The sequence below is a fragment of the Dama dama genome, chromosome 14 (assembly GCF_033118175.1).
Source record: "Dama dama isolate Ldn47 chromosome 14, ASM3311817v1, whole genome shotgun sequence".
Lineage (NCBI taxonomy): Eukaryota > Metazoa > Chordata > Mammalia > Artiodactyla > Cervidae > Dama > Dama dama.
Genome location: NC_083694.1, coordinates 72,971,269 through 72,995,468, shown reverse-complemented (window position 1 = coordinate 72,995,468; position 24,200 = coordinate 72,971,269). Strand labels below are relative to the sequence as shown.

General features: G+C 41.2%; 1 protein-coding gene across 5 annotated transcripts in view; it reads right to left on the bottom strand.

The window, feature by feature from the left end:
- Nucleotides 1-1,790: 1,790 nt before the first annotated feature.
- NEK7 (NIMA related kinase 7) overlaps nucleotides 1,791-24,200 on the bottom strand; it is a 135,980-nt gene continuing 113,570 nt past the window's right edge. For 4 of the 5 annotated variants that reach the window (XM_061161082.1, XM_061161083.1, XM_061161086.1 and 1 more), the window contains 3 exons: nucleotides 22,337-22,431; nucleotides 18,182-18,295; nucleotides 1,791-4,689 (listed from right to left, as the gene is read on the bottom strand). In XM_061161082.1, coding sequence (XP_061017065.1) covers nucleotides 4,579-4,689; nucleotides 18,182-18,295; nucleotides 22,337-22,431 — 320 coding nt within the window. In that variant the 3' untranslated portion in view covers nucleotides 1,791-4,578. The remainder of the gene's footprint in view (nucleotides 4,690-18,181; nucleotides 18,296-22,336; nucleotides 22,432-24,200) is intronic. The other variant, XM_061161085.1, reaches the window with a different exon arrangement.

Below are 24,200 nucleotides of genomic sequence, written 5' to 3'. Positions count from 1 at the left end.
CCTTTTTTATTTTTCTCTTAAGGATTAAAAGTAGATTTAGAGACTCAGGTGAAAGAGTGAAATGGGTGTGTAAGAAGACCGAAAAGAAGCTCAGATAAACCTGTCAATTAAAAATAAACTTCACAGATGTTTACATCTTTCTCTGAAAAATAATCTCAGGAGTTTAATTCACCATTAATTGTGCCAGGAATTCACATGTAATTAGAAACAGGTAATGCAACAACTCCGCGGATATTTTTGAAAGTCTCACGGCTCCGGATCTTTGTCGCCACGTGTGGGGTCTTCAGTTGAGTCATGTGGGATCGGCCTCTGACCGGGGATCGGCCCTGGGCTCCCTGCACTGGGACACGGAGTCTTAACTGCTGGCCCACAGCGGGCTGAAAGCCCACCTGTGCACTTTTCCTTACGTAACTGTGTTTATTCGTTTTTGGCGTGCTGGGTCCCTGCCGCGTTGCGGGCTCTCTCGCGTTGCGGCGATGGGCTTGCCCGTGAGCGTCTCCGTGGTGCCTCTCTTGTTGTGGGGCACAGGCTCTGGGCACGGACTTCAGCAGTTGCAGCGCCCGGGTTTGCTAGTGGCGGCGCACGGGCTTAGCTGTCCTGAGGGGTGGGAGTCTTCCCGGCCCACGTAAAGAACCTGGGTTCCCTGCTTCGGCAGGCAGACGCCTAATCACTTGACCACCAGGGAAGTCTGCCCCGTGGGCATTTTCTGATAAGGTTTTGTGAAGGTAATCTTTGTCCCTATATCATCATTTTGACTTGAAAGTTACTGCATCAGTTTGGTAAAGATAGCTATACCAACTAATGACACATTTAAACATCTATGGCTGGTATTGGCTTTTCTAGTTAACAAACATACTTTGAGATAAAACCTCAACTGCTGCTGCTAAGTCGCTTCAGTCGTGTCTGACTCTGTGCGACCCCATAGACGGCAGCCCACCAGGCTCCCCGTTCCCTGGGATTCTCCAGGCAACAACACTGGAGTGGGTTGCCTGCCATTTCCTGCTCCAAGGCTTGAAAGTGAAAAGTGAAAGTGAAGTCGCTCAGTCGTGTCCGACTATCCGCGACCCCATGGACTGCAGCCCACCAGGCTCCTCCGGCTGTGGGATTTTCCAGGCAAGAGTACTGGAATAGGTTGCCATTGCCTTCTCCGAAAACCTCAACTAGTCCCACTGTCTTGAACCTAAAATTTCCGGTGACTTATGATCAGGCACACACACACACAGTGGGACTGCAGGTTCCTCACCCAGGGTCCTAGGTTACAAACCAAGCTCTTCTTCACCCGTTTGGAATGTGATTCTGACATGTGAGGATCACTCTGCCACCAGCCCAGCAGACGCTATCCCATTAAGATCCTTCGGTCTCAGAGTCTCCGGGCATGGCAGCAACTGTCACTTATTATGTGAAAAGAACATTCAAACCATCTGTAGTATCAGTAGGGGTATATTACAGTGACAGGAATAGAATCTGTTGCCTGAGTTTTAGATACTTTATAGTTTTAAGAAATTTTTCTTATTCAAAGACAGCAAATGATGTATCAAAGAGAAGAGGGACCTGTGAAGTCATGCCTTAGTTTAATGCATATTTAAAGACTTCCCTCTTAGGGTCTGTCAGCCCTCCATGGTCATCCCCTGACTGTTTCAATATTTAGCCATCTCCAAAAGGATAAAGAAATAATTCATGGAAATGAGTTAAGAACTGTTTCTGTAGGTTAACTGTTGAATGAAATAAACAGTGGTAGAATTTAGTCGGGGGGGGGGGGAAATCACAGATACATGAAAAACTTATTATGGTTATTTTTAATTTTATATTTTTATTTATATTAGGATATTATACAATTTTCAAAGCTAACAACAGAGTCTTTAATATGTGTATTTGAAGCATAACAAAATAAAAGTATTTCACAAAAGTCCATATTACAGTACTATTGAAATATGAGGCATAAGATAATTATTCATTGGTGGGATATAAACATAATACATTCATTTTAAAGAAAAAACATTTAATATGAGTAACATTTGGTTAAAATAAATATGCAAATGTTAACAGCAACACCTGAAGTGTATACGGATACCAGAACGGTGTTTTGTAATGGATACTGTGTAGGACGGTAAGCAGTCATGAAGGGGCCGTCATATCTCACTGAACTCACACCAGGGCCCGCTGCTGAGCACTTTATGTATACCGGGACACCCTCAGCTCACCATTCCTGGGCCTTGGCGCATGAGCCAAGGTCATCCCACCTTGTGCCCTGGGGAACTGGTACCAAAGTCTAAATAAGGGCTAGAAATCAGATGTACCTTTCATTTTACTGTTCCTCATATCAAATCACATGTTTTATTTAATCAATACAAAATTTACTTATAAACAGAAATACAAAGAGAACATTTTATAGGTGATTATAAAAAATTAAAACTTCTAATCATCTTCATAATTCTTTGAAATGATCCCATTCAGAATTAAAGTTTGTTTTGTGCACAGTGGTTTCTTCCAGAAAAATATGAACACTGAGATTAAAAAAAAAAAGATAAAATATCCAAGACAGAAAGTTTCCACATGTAGAAAACAATAATGGATTCCCCTGATCATTAAAATCTTCCCAATTTCCTTCTAGCAGATAGGTTCACTTAAAAGTTTAAATCTGCTTAGAAGTCCTGTGAGGGGGTCCAGCTAATGGCTTTTAGATGGATGTATTTTTAAAGATTGCAAGAAAAACGAGCATATTTGTTTCAAATAGAGGACATCTCATCTCCATGAGTCATATTACATTAAAATGAACACAACACTAAGGTCAACAGAGACAGTTCTACGCTGGAGACGCGTGTGGGGGTGCCGGGGGCCCAGGTGTCCCTGCAGTCCGGGATGCAGAGCCACCAGCTCTCCCCTGCCTGGCCTGGGATAAATCACCCTAATTCACAACTGACACCATAGCTGATTAAATTTAGAAAAACAAGGAGTAGACACTTTGCTTTGTACATTTTAAATGTTTACAAATGAAAGTATTCAAATGACTTTAAGAAAAATACTTCTATGGAAAAAACAAAACCAGCAGTTCTATGGGATGAGGGCAGGCGCTCTCTGAGCATGAGGGGTCCCGTGGGCAGGGTTACTGGGCAGAGTCCGTGGTGGCACGGGGTCCTTAGCTGGTGGCGGCCACGTGGCCGTGTTGCAGCGTCCGGGGCAAACGTCTCCATGACGGCACGTGCTGAACTCTGCCCGCTCCCGGGAACTACACTGCCTCGGGCGACTTCGGGCATGAATACAGTACTTGGTGAGAAGCTTCTCAACAGAAATGTTTAGCTCATGAAACTTCCGGCTGCAGGAGTGGCTAGTTCACTTGGTTAAACATATTCTAAAATTGCAATCTTGTCAGATGAACTGCAACGGCATCAACATTCACAGGAACAGGACAACACACACCCCTCTTCCTTTCTAACAAGACAACGCGTGAACACACGGGGCAGCCCAAATTTTAAAAAGTTAAAAATGTTTTCCTTCCAGGAGAAGTGTTGGCATACCAAATATTCTTTTAAGGCTATAATGTTGTTAGAACATCTGAAACATTAGTGGATAAAACTCATGTACAATATAAATAGGAAAGTAACTTGAAGAATATAAAAAAACTTTTATAAGGGGACCAATCAGAATTTCAATAAAATCTATGAATAAAAACATATGCTTATATACTATAGTGCACGATCATGAGTAGAGCATTTAAATTCATAAAGGAACTGAAATATAGTACTGCAGGATTATTCAAATAATAGTCTTCAAATGTACAAACAACAGCAAGAACACACAAAAAAGCCTTGGGCAATGTGCAACTTTGAAAATTACTATCACACCAGCCAAACAAATCCTTAACCACTTTTTAAATGGATTCATTTATACCATTTTAATGCAAGGAGAATATCAAAGATACTAAAATAAAGCAAAAAACTCTTCAGTGTCTGACTCACATTTTGTCCCCAAATCTTTTCACATTTAATAGTTGCATTTTGAATGTATAAGCTAAGGATTTTAAATTTCTCAAATAGTTCATGAATGAAAATATAGTTCATGTGTATATTCAGCTTTAAGAATTCTATTTGAAAGCTACAATGCTAAGAACTAAAACACATACTTCAAACTTCTGAAAATAAAAGAGTCACAAAAGTTCACAACTGTGTTCATCTCAGATGTCCACACATGACCGGAAAGCACACAAGTCATGTGCTCAGATACCGTCCTCGGGCTTGTGTGTCTGTCCCGATGGGGCCAAGCCAAGTCACCGGTGTTTGGCACTGAGAGTCTATCTGAACACGACTGGTGAGCACAAAACTTGAAATCATTCTAAAAATTCTTAGGCATTAAGAACCACTGTGTTGTCTGCTCTCCTAACATGCAATCTGACTATTCCAAAGTCATTGGGGCTTGCAAGAAGGTGACTTAAATTGGTACAAAATGAAGCTTAGATGAAAACTGGTTAAGGATTCAAAGCACGTTAGCTCTGAAGTAGGACTCTTAACACCCAGGAGGGGGAGGTGCGCTTTGCTCAAGAACACTGGAGTGCACGTCGGCTGTGCGCTCCGCCGGCCGCGCTCAGGCGCTGGCGGTGCAGGCGTGCATCCGCTTGGCCACGTCGTACACGTAGGTGATGTCCGGCCGCTTCTCCGGGTCTGGGTTGATGCACATGTTCACCAGCTGTCGCAGCTGCGGACAAGAAAACACAACCTGCTTCAGGACCCACCCCGGGCGGTGAGGAGTGGGAACACGCTTCGCACAGCTCTGGGTTCACCAGGAATGTACGTGTGCTGCTAAATATTTGGCTGGAAATATGTGTGACCGCTGTCAGTGACTTTAGTTAGTTGAAAGCTCTAAGAAGCATATTCACTGGTGAGTGTTCAGGTCAAGCGAAGAGTGTTCTCCACAATATAGTGGCTTTCTGGTGACCTGATTCTCTTTCAGAGAAGTCTGATCAGAGGACGGCAGTCACAGGAGATAGGAAGTTTTAAACTCCAAGTCTCCGAGTTATTAATGACTCTACACATTAGATCTCTACACATTGTTTGATCTAGAATTTACTACAACAACCTTCATTGTGAGTTTAAATTTTAATAACCAGCTTATTGTATATCTGAATTTACACAAAGAAATGTTTTTTTTATTATAGTAAAAGCACTCCTTCAAACTAAGAATAATAAATTATAAGCAAGGTAAGTAACAAATAGTGCTCTAATTCTCAACTGTATGAAGTTGCACTTACGTCCTCATGTTATAGATGATAGGACCGAGGTTTACTTATTTACATCACAGAAAAAAGTATATTTTGATAAATTAAGAAAATATCCTTCCATCTGACCCTAGAGCCAGTGAGTGAAGAATAGGGCACTTCATTCTTAATTCTAATTGCTGTGATTTCTGGAACCACATGTCTTCACAATCTGGTCTTTCACAGGACAAGCCAAATCGAGAGGAAGGACCAGACTCCTTAGCATTTAAGTGCTGTGCTGTGCTCAGTCCTGTCCAAATCTTTGTGACCCCGTGGACTGTAGCCCTCCAGGATCCTCTGTCCATGGGGATTCTCCAGGCAAGAATACTGGAGTGGGTTGCCGTCCCCCTTCTGCAGGGGACCTTCCCAACCCAGGGATCGAACACAGGTCTCCTGCACTGCAGGCGGATTCCTTACCGTCTGAGCCACCAGGGAAGTCCTACATTTAAGCATGTCTTTAATAAACTACTCAGAACTCTGAAAACTTGCATTACTCTTTCTCACCATAGTGGCACAGTTAAATTATCAAATTACTATTTGATAAGTTAAATTATCAAATTACTATTTGCTAAGTTAAATTATCAAATTACTATTTGCTAAGTTAAATTATCAAATTACTATTTGCTAAGTTAAATTATCAAATTACTATTTGATAAGTTAAATTATCAAATTACAGAGTTTTCAACTTCCACCAAGAAGAGTTTTTCATCTGGAGGAAAAAGAAACTAAGGCTAAAATCTGTGGGCTGAGTGTGTTAACAGCAGAGAAGCCCACGGCCAGTGAGAAAAGTCTGGAAAGAAGGTGTGTGTAAGGAGGCCCCCAGGGGACAGAAAGGGAGGAGCCCGTGGAAGCCCACTGGCTCAAGGCACTGTCTGGAGAGGTTTGTTTCTTCACTGATTCAGGACAAGGGCTGGAGGAGATGATGACCTGTAAGGATTCTTCCAGTGCTAACCCTCAGGTGACGTGATTCTATCAGAATGAAGCTTCAGGAGTCAGCTTCACATCTGGCAGTTCAAAGACCTAATGGCAGACCTACTGGCAGGGGCCGAGGATTTCGTGGTCTGTTCTCTGCAGTGGCGCAGGGGACAGCATTCAACATCCTGAAGGGGTATGGCCGTACACAAGCCTTTGGGGTATAGGGATCTGAATCAGAAAGAGGTTGTTGGCATTTTACCCATTAAAATAAAAACAAATACATTCAGTTATACACAAAGTAGAAGACTGGAGGGAAAATATTTATACTGATACTTATATATAAAAAGACAATGCTTTCGAACAACAGGTTACCTAGTGGTCAGAAATTTTGTTTAGAGATAAAAACGATAAAAGGAGCAGAAAGGATAACTGTGGTACCCACATTCATTCCACTTAACCAAGATCCAAGCAGATGCAATAGCCATTTTTTGACTGAATAAAAGTGCTACACCCTTCAGGCTGGTCAAGACACCTTACTTTTCCTAATAATTCGAAATAGTGTTTACTTTCCAATCGACTGTAGCAGATGCTTGGCCCTCACCACTTCTGCCACGAGAAGAAAGCAGCCAAGATTACAGACGCTCACTGTTTAATTTCAAATCATGATCACTAGAAAGGGATGTCACTGGGTTAAGGTGTATCTGAGTTCCACTTAAGAGATGAGTTTCTGGGTTCTGAGAGAAAATGGTGGTTAGTGGGGGATAAGAAGTGGTCATTCAGAGGAGAGACACTAACATCTCAGGGACTTCATGCAGGTACTTGGAGGCTGGTCTGACTTCCAGCGGGTGAGCAGAGTGGTAAGACACTTCAGCTTCGATCAAAGGTGTCAGCCTGACTTGCCGTTTAAATCAGCAGAACAGAACCTATCAACGCAGGTCCTTGTCAAGGAATACACAACAGTGGAGTGAATATTCAAAGGTTTGAATATTCAAAAATGTGAATCCGAAGAGTATTGAGAGGTATGACACGTGGCTCCTGTCAAACATGTAAGAGCGTGGGAATTTAGGGAAGACTCAGTAAGAGACATAGTTCATCCTCATGCTGTTGTTCAGTCAGCTCAGTGGTGTCTGACTCTGTGACCCCCATGGACTACAGCCCGCCAGGCTCCTCTGTCCATGGGATTTCCCAGGCAAAAATACTGGGGCAGATTGCCATTTCCTCCTCCAGGGGATCTTCCCGACCCAGGAATCGAACCTGCGTCTCTTGCACTGGCAGGCAGCTTCTTAACTGCTGAGCCCCAGGGAAGCCCATTCATCCTAGTAACTTGGGATACGCCAATGCTGGGTATATTACTCACAGACCCTTACAGGTGATAGTCCCATCATAATTCAGCAGGAGAAAACTCCATCTTCTCTGAGGAACAGAGAAGGTACACTTCCCTCCTTAAAAACATGGTCTATTTCTGTTTCCTTTGAAACCAGGCAGACCTGCCGCAGCCGCTCTGCTGGTCAGGAGGGAAGGTGTGTTTATATGCCCTTCTCTCCTTGGTTCTGCACTTGACTTCTGTTTCTGTGTTAATAACCTCTAACCTGTGTCTTCTATTGTAAGTCAGCTCAAGTCCTTTCTGAAAAAAGGTGGACTGTAAGCATGTTATGGGAGATTTACCCAGGCCTGGATTCTTAGTTTGAGGGACGTTTCTCTGATATTTGATAACTATTGGTTGTTCTAAAGATACATTTCAGTAGATGTATTAACCCAGAGTGGGGGAAAGCCAGTTTCAATAGTCTTTTGGCAAAGGAAATGGGGGAAAAAATCCCACAACAAATAACTTACTACTTTTATATTTCAAATGGCCACGGACGAAGTTTTATGCCTTTAACTAATAATCTGATTTTAAAAAAATGCAAAATTCACACGGACCCATGCATAGTCTCTTGTCACACCGAGTAACAATTTTAAGTTCTGGAAGTAAGGTCACCTCTCACCCTTCTTTTAGTGTATATGAAAGGACAGTACCTCTGCGACATGGTAGAGTTACGTGTGCTTCTAACATGATGGAGACAAGGATAAAACAGTCGCCCACACAGCAGAATATAGGAATGACATTAAGAGATAGCAGTCGGGGTTAACAGTCATTAATTAGAGGATGAGAAAAAACTTCCCTTTGCTTGACAGCCTCCAGCCTTTAATTGTTAAATAGCTAAACGTGACAGGCTGACTCACTCAGTACTCTGGGCGCACTTTCTGCAGCTGGTGGACAGTCTGGAGGCCGCACTGCCGAGACGGACGTGGTCCTAGGAACTGGCAGTGATTTCTAAGTTTCCAGGGGACAACTGGAACCCCGTCTCCTGAACATGTTCAGATAAAAGGCATCTCTATGTGCCACGAGGTAACTCTGGGGCTTTGAAGCTGCTTCTGGTGCCAGAGCAGAGAGAGGACCATTTCCTGAAAGCTGTTGCTGATCTAGTTCTGCCCTTTCTCACAACTGGATCCAGCTCAGAAGCTCTCTGCAGGGTGGCATGCAGGAGGTGACATCCCAAGGTCACAAAGGTGGTAAGGGGCCCCGCCTGGATCAGAACTGAAGTGTCCCGGCTTCAGACACCTGGCTTTTAAAATTACTGCTCTCCTGCCCCAGGGAAACCCTGACCTGGTCTGCTGGTCCCCGCACGGCCACCTGTGCACAAAGCGAGGTGACCTTCTGACAGGCAAAGGCAGGCAGGTGGAATGGCATCACCGAATCAATGGACATGAGCTTGAGCAAGCTCTGGAAGATGGTGAAGGACCAGGAGGCCTGGCGTACTGCAGTCCATGGGGTTGCAAAGAGTCAGACGGGAATGAGAGACTGAGCAACAACGACAACAGGTGGTCTGATTCTCAAAAGATGCCAGCTCTGATGCTGGTTCATCTGGTTCCTAAAGTGAATGGGTCGCCCTCACAGTTCACAGCCAGCTCCAATCTAAAAACAGACCAAAAAATCTTCTCTAGGGCTCTGCCCAACATCAAGACAAGGGCCTTACATGATACAAAGCTATTCAGATTCATACTCTGACTAGAGTGACCTCATTCATTAAAGTGACAGACTACCTCCAGAGAAAATGTACTTGAGTTTTCACATTGAGCCATTTTTTTTTAATACCAGGTTAGGAATTTACACAGTGACATGATGCATTAGAAAAAAAAAAAAGCCTCTAAGTTTTCTATCAGACATTACATAATCATCTTAGTGAGCGCTCTCAGTGTTAGTCTTATATTTAAAAAAAAAAACTTTCTCTTCCTGCAAACCGCTGCAAGAAATTACTTTAAAAATTCTGAACGACTATCCAACCTTTTGAAATACTTCTAAGTACTACATTATTAAGTATGGTTAACGAAGACATCTGTTCATATAATCACTTTTAAAAATTTTATATATATTCCTACATGTCAGGCTTTAATTTCTCATAATATTGTCAAGCAATCACTTGCTCAAAGAAATTTTGTGTTTGAATGGAAGGAATTAGCTTCCCATTTATTACTTTGTAGAAGCAATTCCCAAATCTGTGGATATTAGATTAATAAAAATAAACAGGAATAAGTAAAACATTTCATGTAAGTAAAGACATTTCATAGTTTACATTATCTCAAGAAAACTGTTGAATTTGCATTACTTTACAAGTTTATAAAAACAAGTACTTTGTGTTGTTTTTAAACTTTCATAGAACAAGCTAAAAATAAGGTAAAAAATAAAGGTCTGAATTTGTAGGAGTCTTTACAAAATCAGAAGAAAAAGCTTTAATTCAGATGTTTAAGGGAAATTTAAAAAGCAACACAAACATTTAAATGAGAAAAGTCATATAAAGTAAAAATAAAATGAATTCCCTGACATTTCTAAAGGATTATGAAGTCATAAGTCATATGGAAATAAATGAATATTTTCAATAAAACAAAATGCTAATACAGTCTGATCGATATATTTCTAAAGAAATACCAAAGCATATAGGTTGGTACTAGGCATATTAAAAGGAGAGTGTTGACGGTCCCCACTGTCGGGTGATGAAGCATTGCGCTCAGCCGCGTCCAGGTGACGACAGCGCGCGCTGTGTGCCGCCTGGCCCTGGGTGGGGACACGACCTCGACAGGAAGGCAGGCCCGGCTCCGGGCAGAGCTGCTCTCTGACCCCGGCCCCGTCGCTCTGAGGCCAATTATGATGCATCCGCTCCCGGACACACCCCGTCTCCATCGAGCCAGGGACACACTGCAGCACCCCGAAGTGGGTCTAATGCATCAACACACACTGGCTGTCGAAGCTTTAGAGGTTTATACGAAACAAGGAGGCGGATTCGATGCGGAGGCCAGAGTGTCACCAGTGACTGACTTGGGGGGCGGCGGGAGGGGAGAAAGCCCTCCCACACACAATCCTTACATGGTGACACGATGGCTCCAGTCCGCAACTGAAGATCACTCAGTGTCTTCTGAAACCTTACAGAAGCGTCTTAGAGAAAGTTAATGGTTTCACAGGATCCCAGAGGATGTATGAAATGTAGGGCACCGCTTTGGATTCATCTTAGAGGAGAGAGTCCCCAGTGTCGCTTCAGAAGCATAAGTGAACAAAGGACCTGCTTATACATATTTTTTAAACAAAAATGAACATTCAAAGTTTAAAGATCTACTCTTACATGGCAACTTTGAGTGAAGGAAGGTGGTCAACTGATATTATAAATGATGGGAGTATCAAACTTCCTAAAACCGTTTTCAGGAAGGAAAATCAAATGTTCCTAATAGTGTCTGACGTAATATTAACTTCAGTAAATCGTGGCATGGTTATAGATTATATTTAATATTATTAGATATCCTCCTACATTTTAAAGTAAAATATTCTTGGGACTTCCCTGGTGGTTCAGTGACTCCTCACTCCCCAGGCAGGAGGCCCAGGTTTGATCCCTGGTCAGGGAACTAGACCCTGTATGCCACAACTAAGACCTGGCGTAGCCAAAACTTTTTTAAGAAATAAAGTAAAATATTCTCATATCACTTAGCATGGATTACATAATTATAAGAACTAGAGAAATATTTGTGAAAACAGATGTACTTCCAAATATTATTTGGGCCATATAGTCTCATTTAAATATTCTTATAGAATGATTTAGACTGATCAAATGAATAAAAAGATTTGAATTTCAAAGTATACAAAAACAATCTGTACCTGACACTTTTTTAATTTACGTAAAGTAGCTCTTTTCCGAGCTAAAAAAAAAAAGTCATGTTTTTTGTTAATGAGGCAACTTTCTTAAAAAGCCTCTTTAAGCGTATTCTGAATTTTAGAAATTACTTGTAAGTGCCAGTTTAAAACACCAGTTATGGGGCTTCCCTGGTGGTTCAGTGGTAAAGAATCCGCCTGCCAGTGCAGGAGACCCGGGTTTCAGCCCCAGCCCGGGAAGATCCCACGTGCCGCGGAGCAGCTAGGCGGGCGCCCCACAGCTCCCGCCCGGCGCCCCGCGCTCCGCAGCAGAAGCCGCAGCGAGAGAACAGCCCGCACGGCAACGAAGACCCAGCTCAGCCGAAAATGAATTCCTTGAAAAACCAGTTATGGTTTTTAAAGCTTTCATTCAGTACTTTCCTTAAGGGTAACCATTTGGGAAATGAAGCCTAAGTAAAATTACAACACACTGTAAAACAATTTTGTTTTTTGTTCAGCACAGCTATGGATCAATACTTCTGATACCTTATTTGAAACACGTAGTCGTTTCCACATATTCCAATATGTAAAAATCATTCCCGCCCTTCTGAAAAATTCCCTCCCTTTTTCCCTTCAGTGTGACGTGGCCGAGCCACAACCAGGCGGAAGGGTGTGCTGAGCGAACTGTGGGCCCCAGGGAAGCAGAGCCCGGGGGAGGCGGCGGCGGGGCTGGGGGCGAGGGCAGGCCCAGGGACCACAGGCGCCCAGGAGCCGGGGGCGGGACCACACGTGACCCCTGAGAGCCCCCCTCGCCGCTTGCTTTGCCCTGGCACAAAGCAGGGAGGGCGCCCTGTAGTCTACGGTTCCCTCTGATACTGTCGGGTCCCTTTCTGCTCACGTGTGAAACGGGAATAATGCCGCAGACCTACTTTCTCTAGCAACAAAGTTCTTATGTGGGTGAAAGAAAATGGTGATTTCACAAGCTGAAAAAAAACCCTCAGTATTCCAATTTTACTTAAAGCCATGTAAGTATATTTATACTCTGCAATAACCTATAACTATCTGAAGTCAGTTTAGTTCAACTCAAAATATATTATTATTTTGTTACTCATATATAATAAAGCAGAGCAAGCTGTTTAATCCTTATATTGTAAATACTCTGGGGAAAAAAATCAATATTTATCTAATCTCAAGAATAATGAAAAATTCCATGATGCCGTATCACTTTACACTGGTTAGAATGGCCATCGTCAAAAAGTCCACAGATAAGAAATGCTGGAGAGAGTGCGGAGAGAAAGCAACCCTCCTGCACTGTGGGCGCGGATGTACATCCGGGCAACCGCTATGCAAAACAGGACGCAGGGTCCTCAAAAAACAACTTCCAGGTGTCAAAGGGCAAAGGAAGGGGAGGAGGGGTCAGTTAGGAGTTTGGGATTAACAAATATAAACTATTGTACATAAAGCAGGTAAGCAACAAGGATTTACGTATAGCACAGGGAACTATGCATAGTATCTTATAACAGGTTATAATGGAAAAGCATCTGAAAAATATACATGCATACAACTGAATCACCCTGCCGTACACCTGATACACACTGCGTCAATCACAATGCTGCTGCATTTTTTTTTTTAAAGGAATCATAAAAATGATGCTGGAAATTCTTACTCTTCTGAGTGAAGTGGTAGGGAAGACATGTCCAGTGTGTACTGCTGAGCTGTTCCAGGGGGAAAAACCCTCCTCTCCTGCCTTTCATTTCTCTAACTTAAAGGGGGAAAAAAAAAAGAAGAGAAAGGGACTGTGTCTAAGAAGGAAGAAAACATAATGGAAGAAGCAATAAAAAAGAAAGAAAAAAAAGATGATTTTGGAGGTGAACATTTATGAGACTCCATCCATTCTCTACTAGACCTTTTAAGTTGGTATTTTAAAGGATTGATCGCATTATTTGAGAAGTAGTCTCATTAACTGAGTTTTATTAGAAACAGTTATTTTTCTGTCTGTGGGCTGGAGATATAAAGCCACAAAACAAACAAACTTAATGTACAACAAGAGAGGCATTAAATAATGTGAAAAATGATTACTGGTCTAATAATTCTAATCCCAAAATTATATATACATATATATATATATATACACACACACACACACACACACCTATAAATAAATTTAGTAAGAGCTACTAAATTAGCAAGCTTTCAAAAATACAACTATAAGATAACCACAAATACTGTATCCTGCAAAGATCTTTGTCATTTACTTTAACAGATTTAAAGTTACTAGTAAACAGATAAGCATTTGCCTAACAGTTCAGGTCAGGAGGCACTGTTATAATGACACCATCCACTTCATTAAAAAGATTTAACCATCTCACCATGTTTTAATAGGTGCTTAAATTTCTTTTTCACTCGTACTGTTTTCAAATCTTCAGATTCTCCCTACTCTATATTCTCAGACCAAGATCACTCTTATTCTCTCTACTCACTTCCATTTTTAACTTTCATCAGCAAACTCTTGATTCAACTTTTCAGAACTTCCTTCCAAACCTCTGAGGCACAATTCTCTCCAACTTTTCCTGTGTCTTTTCTATTTAGGCTAGCTAAGATTTTTTAATTAAAAAAAAAAAAAGCAAAGACAAATATATATTTTGCATGGTGTTAATGCTCAGATTTTCAGATATCGATTAAAAAGAACCAGCTCAATAGAGAACCACAGTGTGCACTTTCTCAATGACTTTCAATGTAACTATTCACTATTTTTTTAATCTTAGATTTTCCTGAGATAATTTAGTAAACGAGAGTGAAAAATGCATAATTCTGATGATTACTCCAGTGTCTCCCAGAGAAACTAAACATTGAAGGGGAAAAAAAATCTGTCTTATTTCCTAGTGAATGGACATGGACATTCTAGATATGATATAGCTTGTTTACAAGATTGAAAAAAATCACTTGCAGGTAGTATCAATAAAAGAAACATCACACCCCTGATCTGTCTTTTGAGTAATTTCTTCCTTACTACCTAGGGTTCTGTAAGAACATTTGCTCCCTCATTCCACTGACATTAATTGGTTCATTCATTCTTTTTCTCATTTATTCCTTTAACTCACTTTCTCTGTTGACTGATCAATCACTGAACCTTTTTAGTGTGCTGGGCCCTAGAGACACACAGATGAAAAGCAGTCACTACTGTCCAGGCACAGGAGCTAGACAGGTCCGGAGGTGGAGCCACTGAGCAATGAAGACCAGATACACATACGCGATGGAATACGACTCAGCCGTAAAGAAGAAAGTTTGCCATTTGCAACAAGATAGATAAACTTGGAGGGTATTATGCTATGTGAATAAGTCAGGAAAAGACAAATACCCTTTAAAAATTGTGACTTACTATGTTGTACACCTGAAACTTACATAATACTGTAAATCAACTATACCTCAAAGGAAAAAAAAAAAAAAGGAATTATAAAGCAGTGTGATTGCCAAGGGAAGAGGGCCTGAGAAGTGGAGAAAGGGAGCAGGATGACTTTAAGGGGGAGACAATGGCCAGGCTTTGTTCTAAAGAGAATGAGTCCACATGATAGGGCACAGAGGGCAGGGCATGTCAACAAGAGGAGACAGCGCCCACAGAAGGATGGGAATTCCTGGGCCTTCTGGGAGAACCTGCATGCTGGAGTTCAGGAACGAAGAGAGGGTGCTGTGACCAGAACAGCTGGGCAGCTCAACCCGGATCAGACTATGAGAGGCCAGGGGAATCAGGACTCCCTGGACACAGTGAATATTCAAAAATTGTTTGCTGCACTGATGTTAATTTCTTCATCACCAACAATTTTAATGGCTGCTGTTTAGTCGCTAAGTCGTGCCTGACTCTGAGACCCCGTGGACGGACTAACCCACCAGGCTCCTCTGTCCATGGGATTCTCCAGGCAAGAATACTGGAGTGGATTGCCATTTCCTTCTCCAGGGGATCTTCCCAAATTACCAACAATACTAAATTTCATTAAAACTAAGACAGAATTCAGGGGAAATATCCATCTTTTCAACCAACAATACTTCTATTGTTAAGTACAGTAATTCCCTATCATACATGGATGAGACCACTACTAGAAAAGAATACTGATCACCAAAAGTCATAAAGCTATTATTTTAGGGAACTCTAAAATACACATTCTAAATATCAGTCATGTGTAGCTGAGATGTTTCAATCGAGAACCCTAATCATTTGTACATAATTACAGCAGCACAGTTCAACAGGAAAGATCTGACAGACAACTTTATTTTTCCAAAGAATACTAGCAATACTTCTCAGTTTTGGTTTCTAATGCTTAAGTGAATCTATGTCTTAGATTATAAGAAATGAAAAATCCCAAGCTCTTAAGCTCTTCCCCACAGAACACCCGTATCTGGAAATAGACCTCGTAGAGCTCCTCAGGACGCCTACCAGTCGAGGCTGGTTGGAGGCACAGCTTTTATTCTCATGAACAAAAATGTTCCCTGTGTGTCTCCTCTTTGGGCAGGAGCCTTAAAAATTTAGCAGTAGCTAAATCAAACTGGTAAGCTTTCAAACAGGTATCTGGTGGGAAATTAATTTTGCTTAAAAGTTTCAATTTTCAAACAGATACAGAGTCTGTTGCCATCTGATGGAGTGATCTTTTAATTAAAAGTTTACTGTTTAAAACCTTTATATTTCACTTTTCTCTGTTTCCTAAATTTTTGCCATACTAAAAAAAAAGAATTAGACTTCTAAAAGATCTAAAAGGCATACTATATAAAGCAGTATTGAAGATACGGTTGAAGTATGGCAGTATGGCATCTGTTCAGGTTTTTTGCTACCATAAACTCTGAACAATTATCTTCCAAACAAACTGAGTTCCTGCTTATGGAGAGAAAATATTTATCAGCACATCTGCACTTCAAAGCTCTTGTTCTGGGAACTTCTCTAACTAACGGAACAGATTAAAGTAAGATCATTAGTCTGTATTTTTTGTAGCTCATTTCTTCCATAAGAATTAGGTTCCCTGTTTACCAACCTACTACAGCTTTCTGTTTTATTGCTGTGCAGCAGCAGGATTTACCAATCTGAGGGACCATACTAGCTTCTTTTGGTAAGTACATCATATAACGCGTTTTGCTTCATACCTCGTTTCAAGACTGGTAAACTATATGGAGGGAAGTAAAAAGTGGAATCTCTTTTCCTTTCCCAACTGTGAGACCTTCTTCTGTCTGGGCCAGACTTTGATATGTGCCCCTTGGCTGAGAACCCGCGAATCCAACTTCACACTTAGCTGCAGTGAAGTAGCCCTGCAGGCAGGCCGACTTCAACGAACCACCAGTGGCATCATCATTAAAATCCGGCTGGAGGTCGCCATGGTAACCGCCTGCTGAGGCTCCGCTGCTGCGCGGGCATCTCCTCATCAGCTACCATGTGAAATGCAAATGAAGACGGTCTGAAAATTAGTCAAGAGGAATAGTGGATGAGGATGCAGATACGTGAAATATTCATGCGCTTCGTGGAAGAGAGGAGACAGCGTGAATGACACAACAAAGAGCGGCCCCTGACACCCTCGCCATCATTCTGCACGACTGTTCACACCCTCCCGCATTTGTGGGCCGAGAGTGCTAGAGCCGGTTTTGTGAAATGCCGTATTTATATTCCACACCCAAAATAGTAATTAAAAATGACTAACATAATAATAGCATTAACATCAAATAAAGATAATGCTTCTAAAATTACCAGCGCTGTCTTGTAAGAGTTTACTCTAAGCACCTGAACACAAGTGTTGTGGAACAAAAAAATCCAAGTGTCCCTGATTATCAGCATCAAAACGATTAGGGGAAAAAAGTACTTTCAACATCCTAGGACCATGAGTGCTTTTTCCATATGGTAAAAATTCTTCAGAGAGATTTTATTATTCAAGTTACATGGACTCAATCTTCCTTATATAAAACTAGAACCAACTGCATTTTGAAATAGAGTGACAAGACCAACTGAAAGGTGAATGTAATTGCTTCATTTTTTTCCCTCTGCACTTTTCCATTTTCCTTGGGCAGAACCCCTGCTGCCCATGAGCAGGTCCCTGACACCGTGCTTTCTCTGGGTGGGTCCCCAGTGAGCTGTCCAAAGAATTATGTGAACACATTAGTTAACCTGAGACACTGCTATTCTGCAGTATCTCCTCAAATACTGGTAAAATCATGATGCATTAGGCAAAAGTGGGAGATGTTTTGTGCAGGGGAACCCTGGATGTCAAACAACTCATTTCAGTGGGTTCCCAAAGCAAGCAAGGACCCTGCTCAGATCTTCAGTAGGTAACGTCTTCTATCATTTTCAGTTCCTTCCAAGGTACTTTGTTACCACGTCTACAGTGATGACCTCAAACGTTTCCCACAGTAATCTGACTGCAGAGGGGAGGTGGTTATGGGATGGGCCTGGTGAGAGTAAAAAGAGTGAGGATAAAGCTGAAGGAACAAGGCTGAGAGACATGCAGCTAAGAGATGTTTGCTTCCATTCTGGGAAAATGTGGGCAGGAGGGAGGTTCTGCCAGAAGAGGGAGTCAGAGCTGCTCTGAGACCATGGGCATGGGGAGGGACACTGGATGTGCTGGTCACCCAGAGCCTGGGCGCCGTGGCCAGGAGGCATGATCAGCCACCGTTCCCATCACACCCACTGTGACACCGCACGTGGTGTGGGGTTCCTCTCCATGTGATGGATGAACTGTGGGCAACTTTTAACAGCCAAGCCTCCGAGAGAATGAAGGTGTTCTCTCTGCCACCTACACTCGGCATGTGCATCATGGGATAGAGAAGGGCCCAAAATAAAATGCAAGCATTAGCAAAACGAACAACGTGGACACACAAACTGAAAGATGACTTACTTCCTCTGAATAGTGGTCTGAAGGGAGAGGCGGGTAGTCACACTGCTCTATCTTCTTACACAGCGAGTACAGGTTCATCTTGTCGCCATAGAAAGGACTCTGTAAGGCTGCCATCTGCAAAACGCTCCCAATGAAACTGATACACTTACACGCTAACTTTAAAGGAGGTTTCATCGAGCATATGACACTGGAGGGGAGGGGATAATTACAAACATTTTAAATAAAGTTCTCCAGGCATTTGGCGTTTCATGAACATCCTTTTCAGAGAATTAGTTCATAAGTCCTAAAATGTCTTACTTCAATTTTTGGTTATTATTTTTAACATTTAAACTTTCCTAGAAGGGAGAAATGGTTAGCACAGAATTATATATACACACCCACACACACTTAGGCAGCATTAAATTAAACAGTATTACAAAAATAACATAACTTAGGACTCTTTGTAAATACAGTGCAATAGGAACAACTAGTGTATCTCATGACCAGACAAACATGAATGGTATAATATTAACCATTCAATGGTTAAAATACAACAAAAATGAAATGAGCTAAAACTGCAATATAATCCAGCAATGGTTTAGGGAACGGTACACATAGCATTTTATCTCAGGACAGTCTCTGCAGGAAAAGGGTATTCCGAGATTAAAAAAATGTCCTCTCAATCTGAATGATCTAACTGATACTCAAACTAGTTCACAGTGAATTAGAACTCCTTTCCTTCTGTGACAATGTCTCAGAAACACTAAACATGCTCAAAAGCCCTAGGAGTTGTGGCCACTAATTCAAGGCATCCAAATGGGATTTTTATGCAGGGGGAAAAAAAAAAACACACTCAAAAGAATGAATGACTTTAAAAAAGACATTATCGAATTCAACTTTAAGACCAGGTTCTAACCTGACATTTCAAGTGCAAGCAAGGACTGCGGTAAGCGGGGTTACAAACTCAAGATTCAATTGAGGATGTTTGCCTCCTGTTCAAACCTCCTAAATCTCTGAACCGCGGCAGCATGACTACAACACGGAGTGCAAGGCTGCCCCCAAGTCAGTCACCCTTTTCTACATGTGCTAATAAGTTTGATTTTGGAAGGACAATGTGTACATTCCCCAGACAGGCCGGGCGTGCGTGCAACACGCTGGGCCGAGCAGGGCTCCTCGGTGGGCGTCAGCGGGGATGGGACGAGCTGAAAATGGCTCTCATCTGTCGGGGCTGCATCAGAGCTTAACTCCTTCCGGGCCTGGACCGCGGGGCTGGGGGATGTGGACCCGCAGAGCCGCCCCCCAGCTCTTCGCTACAGCTCCTGCCAAACCACCTTCAGAAGAGGTGTTCCCCATGACGAAGAGAAATCCCCAAACCAGGTGTGTGTCCCTAAATGTGTAAAACGCTCCATCCGAGAGGACATTTCCAGAAGAGCGGTTACAATAATAATTACGTCTTCTGTTAAGATACAAGGACACTCTGTGATAAGACAGAATCTTTTAAGATGCCCCCTTAAAAAAATAGACTGTGTGTAAACTATTGTCTCCTTGTGTTTGCAAAAACCCTAAGTAAATGTACGTGTGTTCGTTATCACGTGCCAGGAGCTCATTACGATACTTTTGTCTCAATACGGCAGTGTTAAAAAAAAAAAAAAATCTGAACGTCCCCTAAGGAGTTAAACAGGAATAGTATATTTTCATGCATCTCCTGCTTTGACAGATGAAAAATGTCAACTGTCCTGTTTTTATTTTCAAGCTTTTGCACTATTCATCTGGTTCATTAGTGCATCTCGATGCTGCCCCTGACAGCTGCTCGCCCTCTCCTCCCAGCAGCTGAATTTTTCAGGCTAATTTGATCCTCCACACTGAGACGATCGCTCGAATGATTGACTTGCTCCCTGACCTCCAGGGTCCGACTTCCCTGATTAGTATTCTGGGGGTGTCGGAGGGACGAGAGCCCACTGTCTGTCTTCGGGGCTGGTGGCAGCTCTCTCTTTTTTTTGAACTGTAAGCCACCAACCTACAACCCTGGAAGGATGCGATTGCTGCACTGAACAATAAAGGAAATGTGTAAAACCTACTTTTCCATGTAAAGGTCCGTGTAGCAAAAGCAGAGCATCTTGATTTTAATTAGTAAAGTCTACTTTGTTGCATATCAATTAAAACTGTACTGCCAGTTTTTTTTGCGTGTGTGTGTGAGGTTTCAGGAATATTTGAAAGTCTAATTTGCTGAGTTTAAATTACATTTTCAAAAAAGGGTTCCCACTCCTTCGTTGTGAATGGTAAAGTCTTAGTGGGATACAACAGAAAATGTCTAGGAGATGCTATGGCCAGTTTTCTTAAAGATAAACTAATGGGTATTTTTATTGACATTATATTAGAAAGAGATACAACATCAAAGTAAATTAAATCCTTAGAAGAAATTCTAGTTCTTCCCAATGACTTGCATAGAACAATTGGGAAAATACTCTGAGCTGAAAACTAATGCCAACACATTAAATACTTTCACTCAAAATCATTCCCAACACATAATACGCATGAATGTGGGAGCATCCAAAGAAATAATTTTTATTTTGGTGATGATTTCAAGTATACATAAAAATGGGACGCTGCCTCTCAAAGGCAAATTCATAATGTGAAGGATTATTTCAGTTTTGACATGGGAATCTGCTGGTCCTAAAAGAATTATGCAGACTTCTCAAATAACAACTGAACTTTTTCTTTTTCATTGCTAAATTTACTCTCCTTAGTGGAAACCAATTTGCAGTTTACTTTGAGGTATATAAAGGGAAAATGTTGCTTTGATAATTTATTAGACTATGGCCTGAAAGAATCTAAGGTTGCCTAAATAGGTATAAAATATTTTAAAATGTACAAAGTGCCTTTTAAACTTTACAATAACAACACAGTCAAATCAGTGCAATACTGTATGAAATTATTAACAGAATATAATATTACTGAGCATAAACCTCTTTTAATCTCATGTGAACAGTGAATACAAACAAAAATGTATTTTATTCTATCACTGATTCATAACTTTTCTTAAAAAAATTATCCCAGGGATATTATTTAAAAGCTCCTAAGTGGTTGTTATTTTAGTAGGAAGAACACAATAATCTCAGGTTCCTTACATTAAGGAAGTCTGACCTTCAATCTGTAAACAATAATTAAAGATTATGACACACATTTTAAAAAGCCTTTTGATGCTCTACTTCCAAGTAAAGATGGAACAATTAAAATACATGATGTCATCATATTTTATTTAAGCCAGAAAGGCAGGAGACAGAAAATAGTAACAAATACACTGGTTTCTATCTATCCACTTTAGACTTCCTTTCTATGTCTTAAAATATGAAAAGGATTCCATGTACTATTTTCATTTTATTTTATTAAAAGAGTTACCGAGATGTAGGCTAATGTTTAGTGAACAGCACTGACTAGAAGCCCACATTCTGAAGAAAATTACCATCAATTAAAGAAGTCCCTAGCTTGAGCCTTCTCTGACACCATTACTATATAACGAGAATAAAACATGCTCATAGCATGCTTTCTTCTATTCACCCAAATTGTCACACTGCAATACTTGCTAGAGGACCTGTCTACATAATTCCATCTTTCTTTGATAAATTATCACCAGAACAGTTGAGAGAATTTCACCAAGCTTTACCAATACAAAGTGTTACTCACAGAAACTAAACTAAGTGATAACCTAGAAGAATTATCTCTTTATAAACTATCCTGAAAGCTGAATTACTTTACATAAAAGTTTTAAAAAATTGATAAAGATATTTATCATGCTTTCATATTTTAAATCCATTCCATTGTCATCTCTCCAGCTATGCATGGGCAAGTTTTTTTTTTTAATAGATGTTGAAATGTATATTTTTATAAGATTATGCAGCAACATTATATTAACATAAAAACATTTAAGAAATTAAACTTCGATCAAAAGGAAACAATTTAAAATTATATTAGAGAAAATAAATGTGTAGAAATGTGTAGTTACTAAACTACATTATAAAACCAGTTACTAAGTCAATGAATTAACTTCCTCATAATTAAAAAGCTAATTCTTAAACATCACCTAGAAAAAAATTAACTATATACTAAAAGGACAGGGGAAACACATTCCAGTAAGTAAAAGCACTTGAGTGTACCAAACTTATCAGCATTACCTACCTCATACAGTAGACAGCCAAGGGACCAGATGTCAGACTTGAAGTTGTACCCATTTTCGTGTATTCTCTCTGGAGACATGTAATAAGGTGTACCCACTGCAAAAAGAAACCAGACATAACAAGAGGAGGATAAAAATGAAGATGCAGCTGTGGTAAGAAATTACATCCAAAATTTTAGATTAAAATGTCATCAAAATAATTAAGATCAGAAAACTGTTCTGGGGCATACTCCAGAACCTTTAAATTTCCTCTTTTTCCCCTGATCCGGAGCAGCACATTTACATCTGTCCCACATTAAAAAGGGGGAGGTGAGTGCCACTTTATTTTATTTCTTTAATTCAGGTAGAGTCTAAGGAGCACAGAAGGAATTAACAAAATCTACTAAAGTGGCTCACATTGGTTTCATTTCTTAATTTTTATAAACATGGCTTGTATGTCCCAAATAATCAAGCATGACAACATGGCGATTTTAAAATACATAGTAATACATAACAATTGGTGGAGTGTGTATAAAGCATACCTATCAACTTTTACAGAAACATCCCTTAGAATACTGTTGTGACTCTTAAAATTACAAATGATATAGTCACCAACCGTCAGAACCTTACTTAACTCCCACTTTAGAAGGAATAAAACAGAATTTTGTATATCAAAGGGTTATATAATAACATATGTGAAAAGGTCACTGACATCTCTGGAAGAATGTCTCAGACTGTTACTACTGAGACCTTTGTAGACACAAGGTGCCCTGGATAATTTGGGGTTTGTTTTGATGTTAGCTTCTTTTGCATACACTTTCTTTTTAATATATTTAATATTTATTAAATGTCTTAAATAAGACATTCACATATTTTCAAGGGCAGAAATATTTAAGTAACTTTTGAAGGGAGAATCTTAAAATCTCAAACTTAGATGGCTATTATTTCACCATCATTTTGCCTAAGGCTTTTTGCCAAATAGAAAATCGAAGTTTGAGAACAATATTTAGAAATCTTACTTGCTTGAGGCAACAGCTACCAAACTGTGCTGCTACTCACAGAGAAAAGCTCTTTCCCCCTCTTCTACCAATTGTTAAGAACTCCCTAGGAGTTCACAGTAAATCTCGTGAGACTGTAACTCGGGATGCTCAACACGGGTGTTGGAGTAGAGGCAACAAGGATGGACCCAACGAAGTCAAGGCGCCGTGCTCAAAAACATCCTCCTCCACAGGGACGGCGTTATAGGCGCTGGGGGCGGAAACGACACTGGGCTAAAAGGGGAAGACACCACGGAACCACCCCTGCACAGGAAATCCTACCGACACTGGGACCCCTTTTTCAAACTAATGGATGGCCCTAGTCAGGATGGATGGAAGGGGAGGTATTCATAAAAATGAGGAAATGAAAAAAGGAGTGTGCAAACAGGAGGATAAAACTGAAATAAAGTATGACACGTTCGGATGCTATCAGAGGCAGACAAGACATAAATGATTTAACTGCAGCATTTCCTGTGAAGACGAGTAAATTTGCCGATTCCCCTCGGGAGGAGAAAAGCCAGACAACCAGTGGAAACGGCTGGGTGTGAAGAACGTGCAGTATCCCAGAGTCGGACACACACTCGCTCCGCGGCCCCGGGAGCCGCGAGCCCTCTGGCCCGTCGTGTGGGCTGACTGGACGCGCGCGTCAGCGGCGGCGGCGGCTGTGCCTCAACTCCCGGTCCAGGGCCCGGCGCGGGGGGCCGTGACCTGCGGAGAGGGGCTCCCCGGAATCCACCGGGGAGGCGACGGGAAACACTGAGGCGTGAAGGTTCAGGGTTTACCAGAGGCGAAGGTGATTAGCTCAGGGAAATCTGCTGATACCTCAGGGGTCTGAGGAGAGTGCAAGATG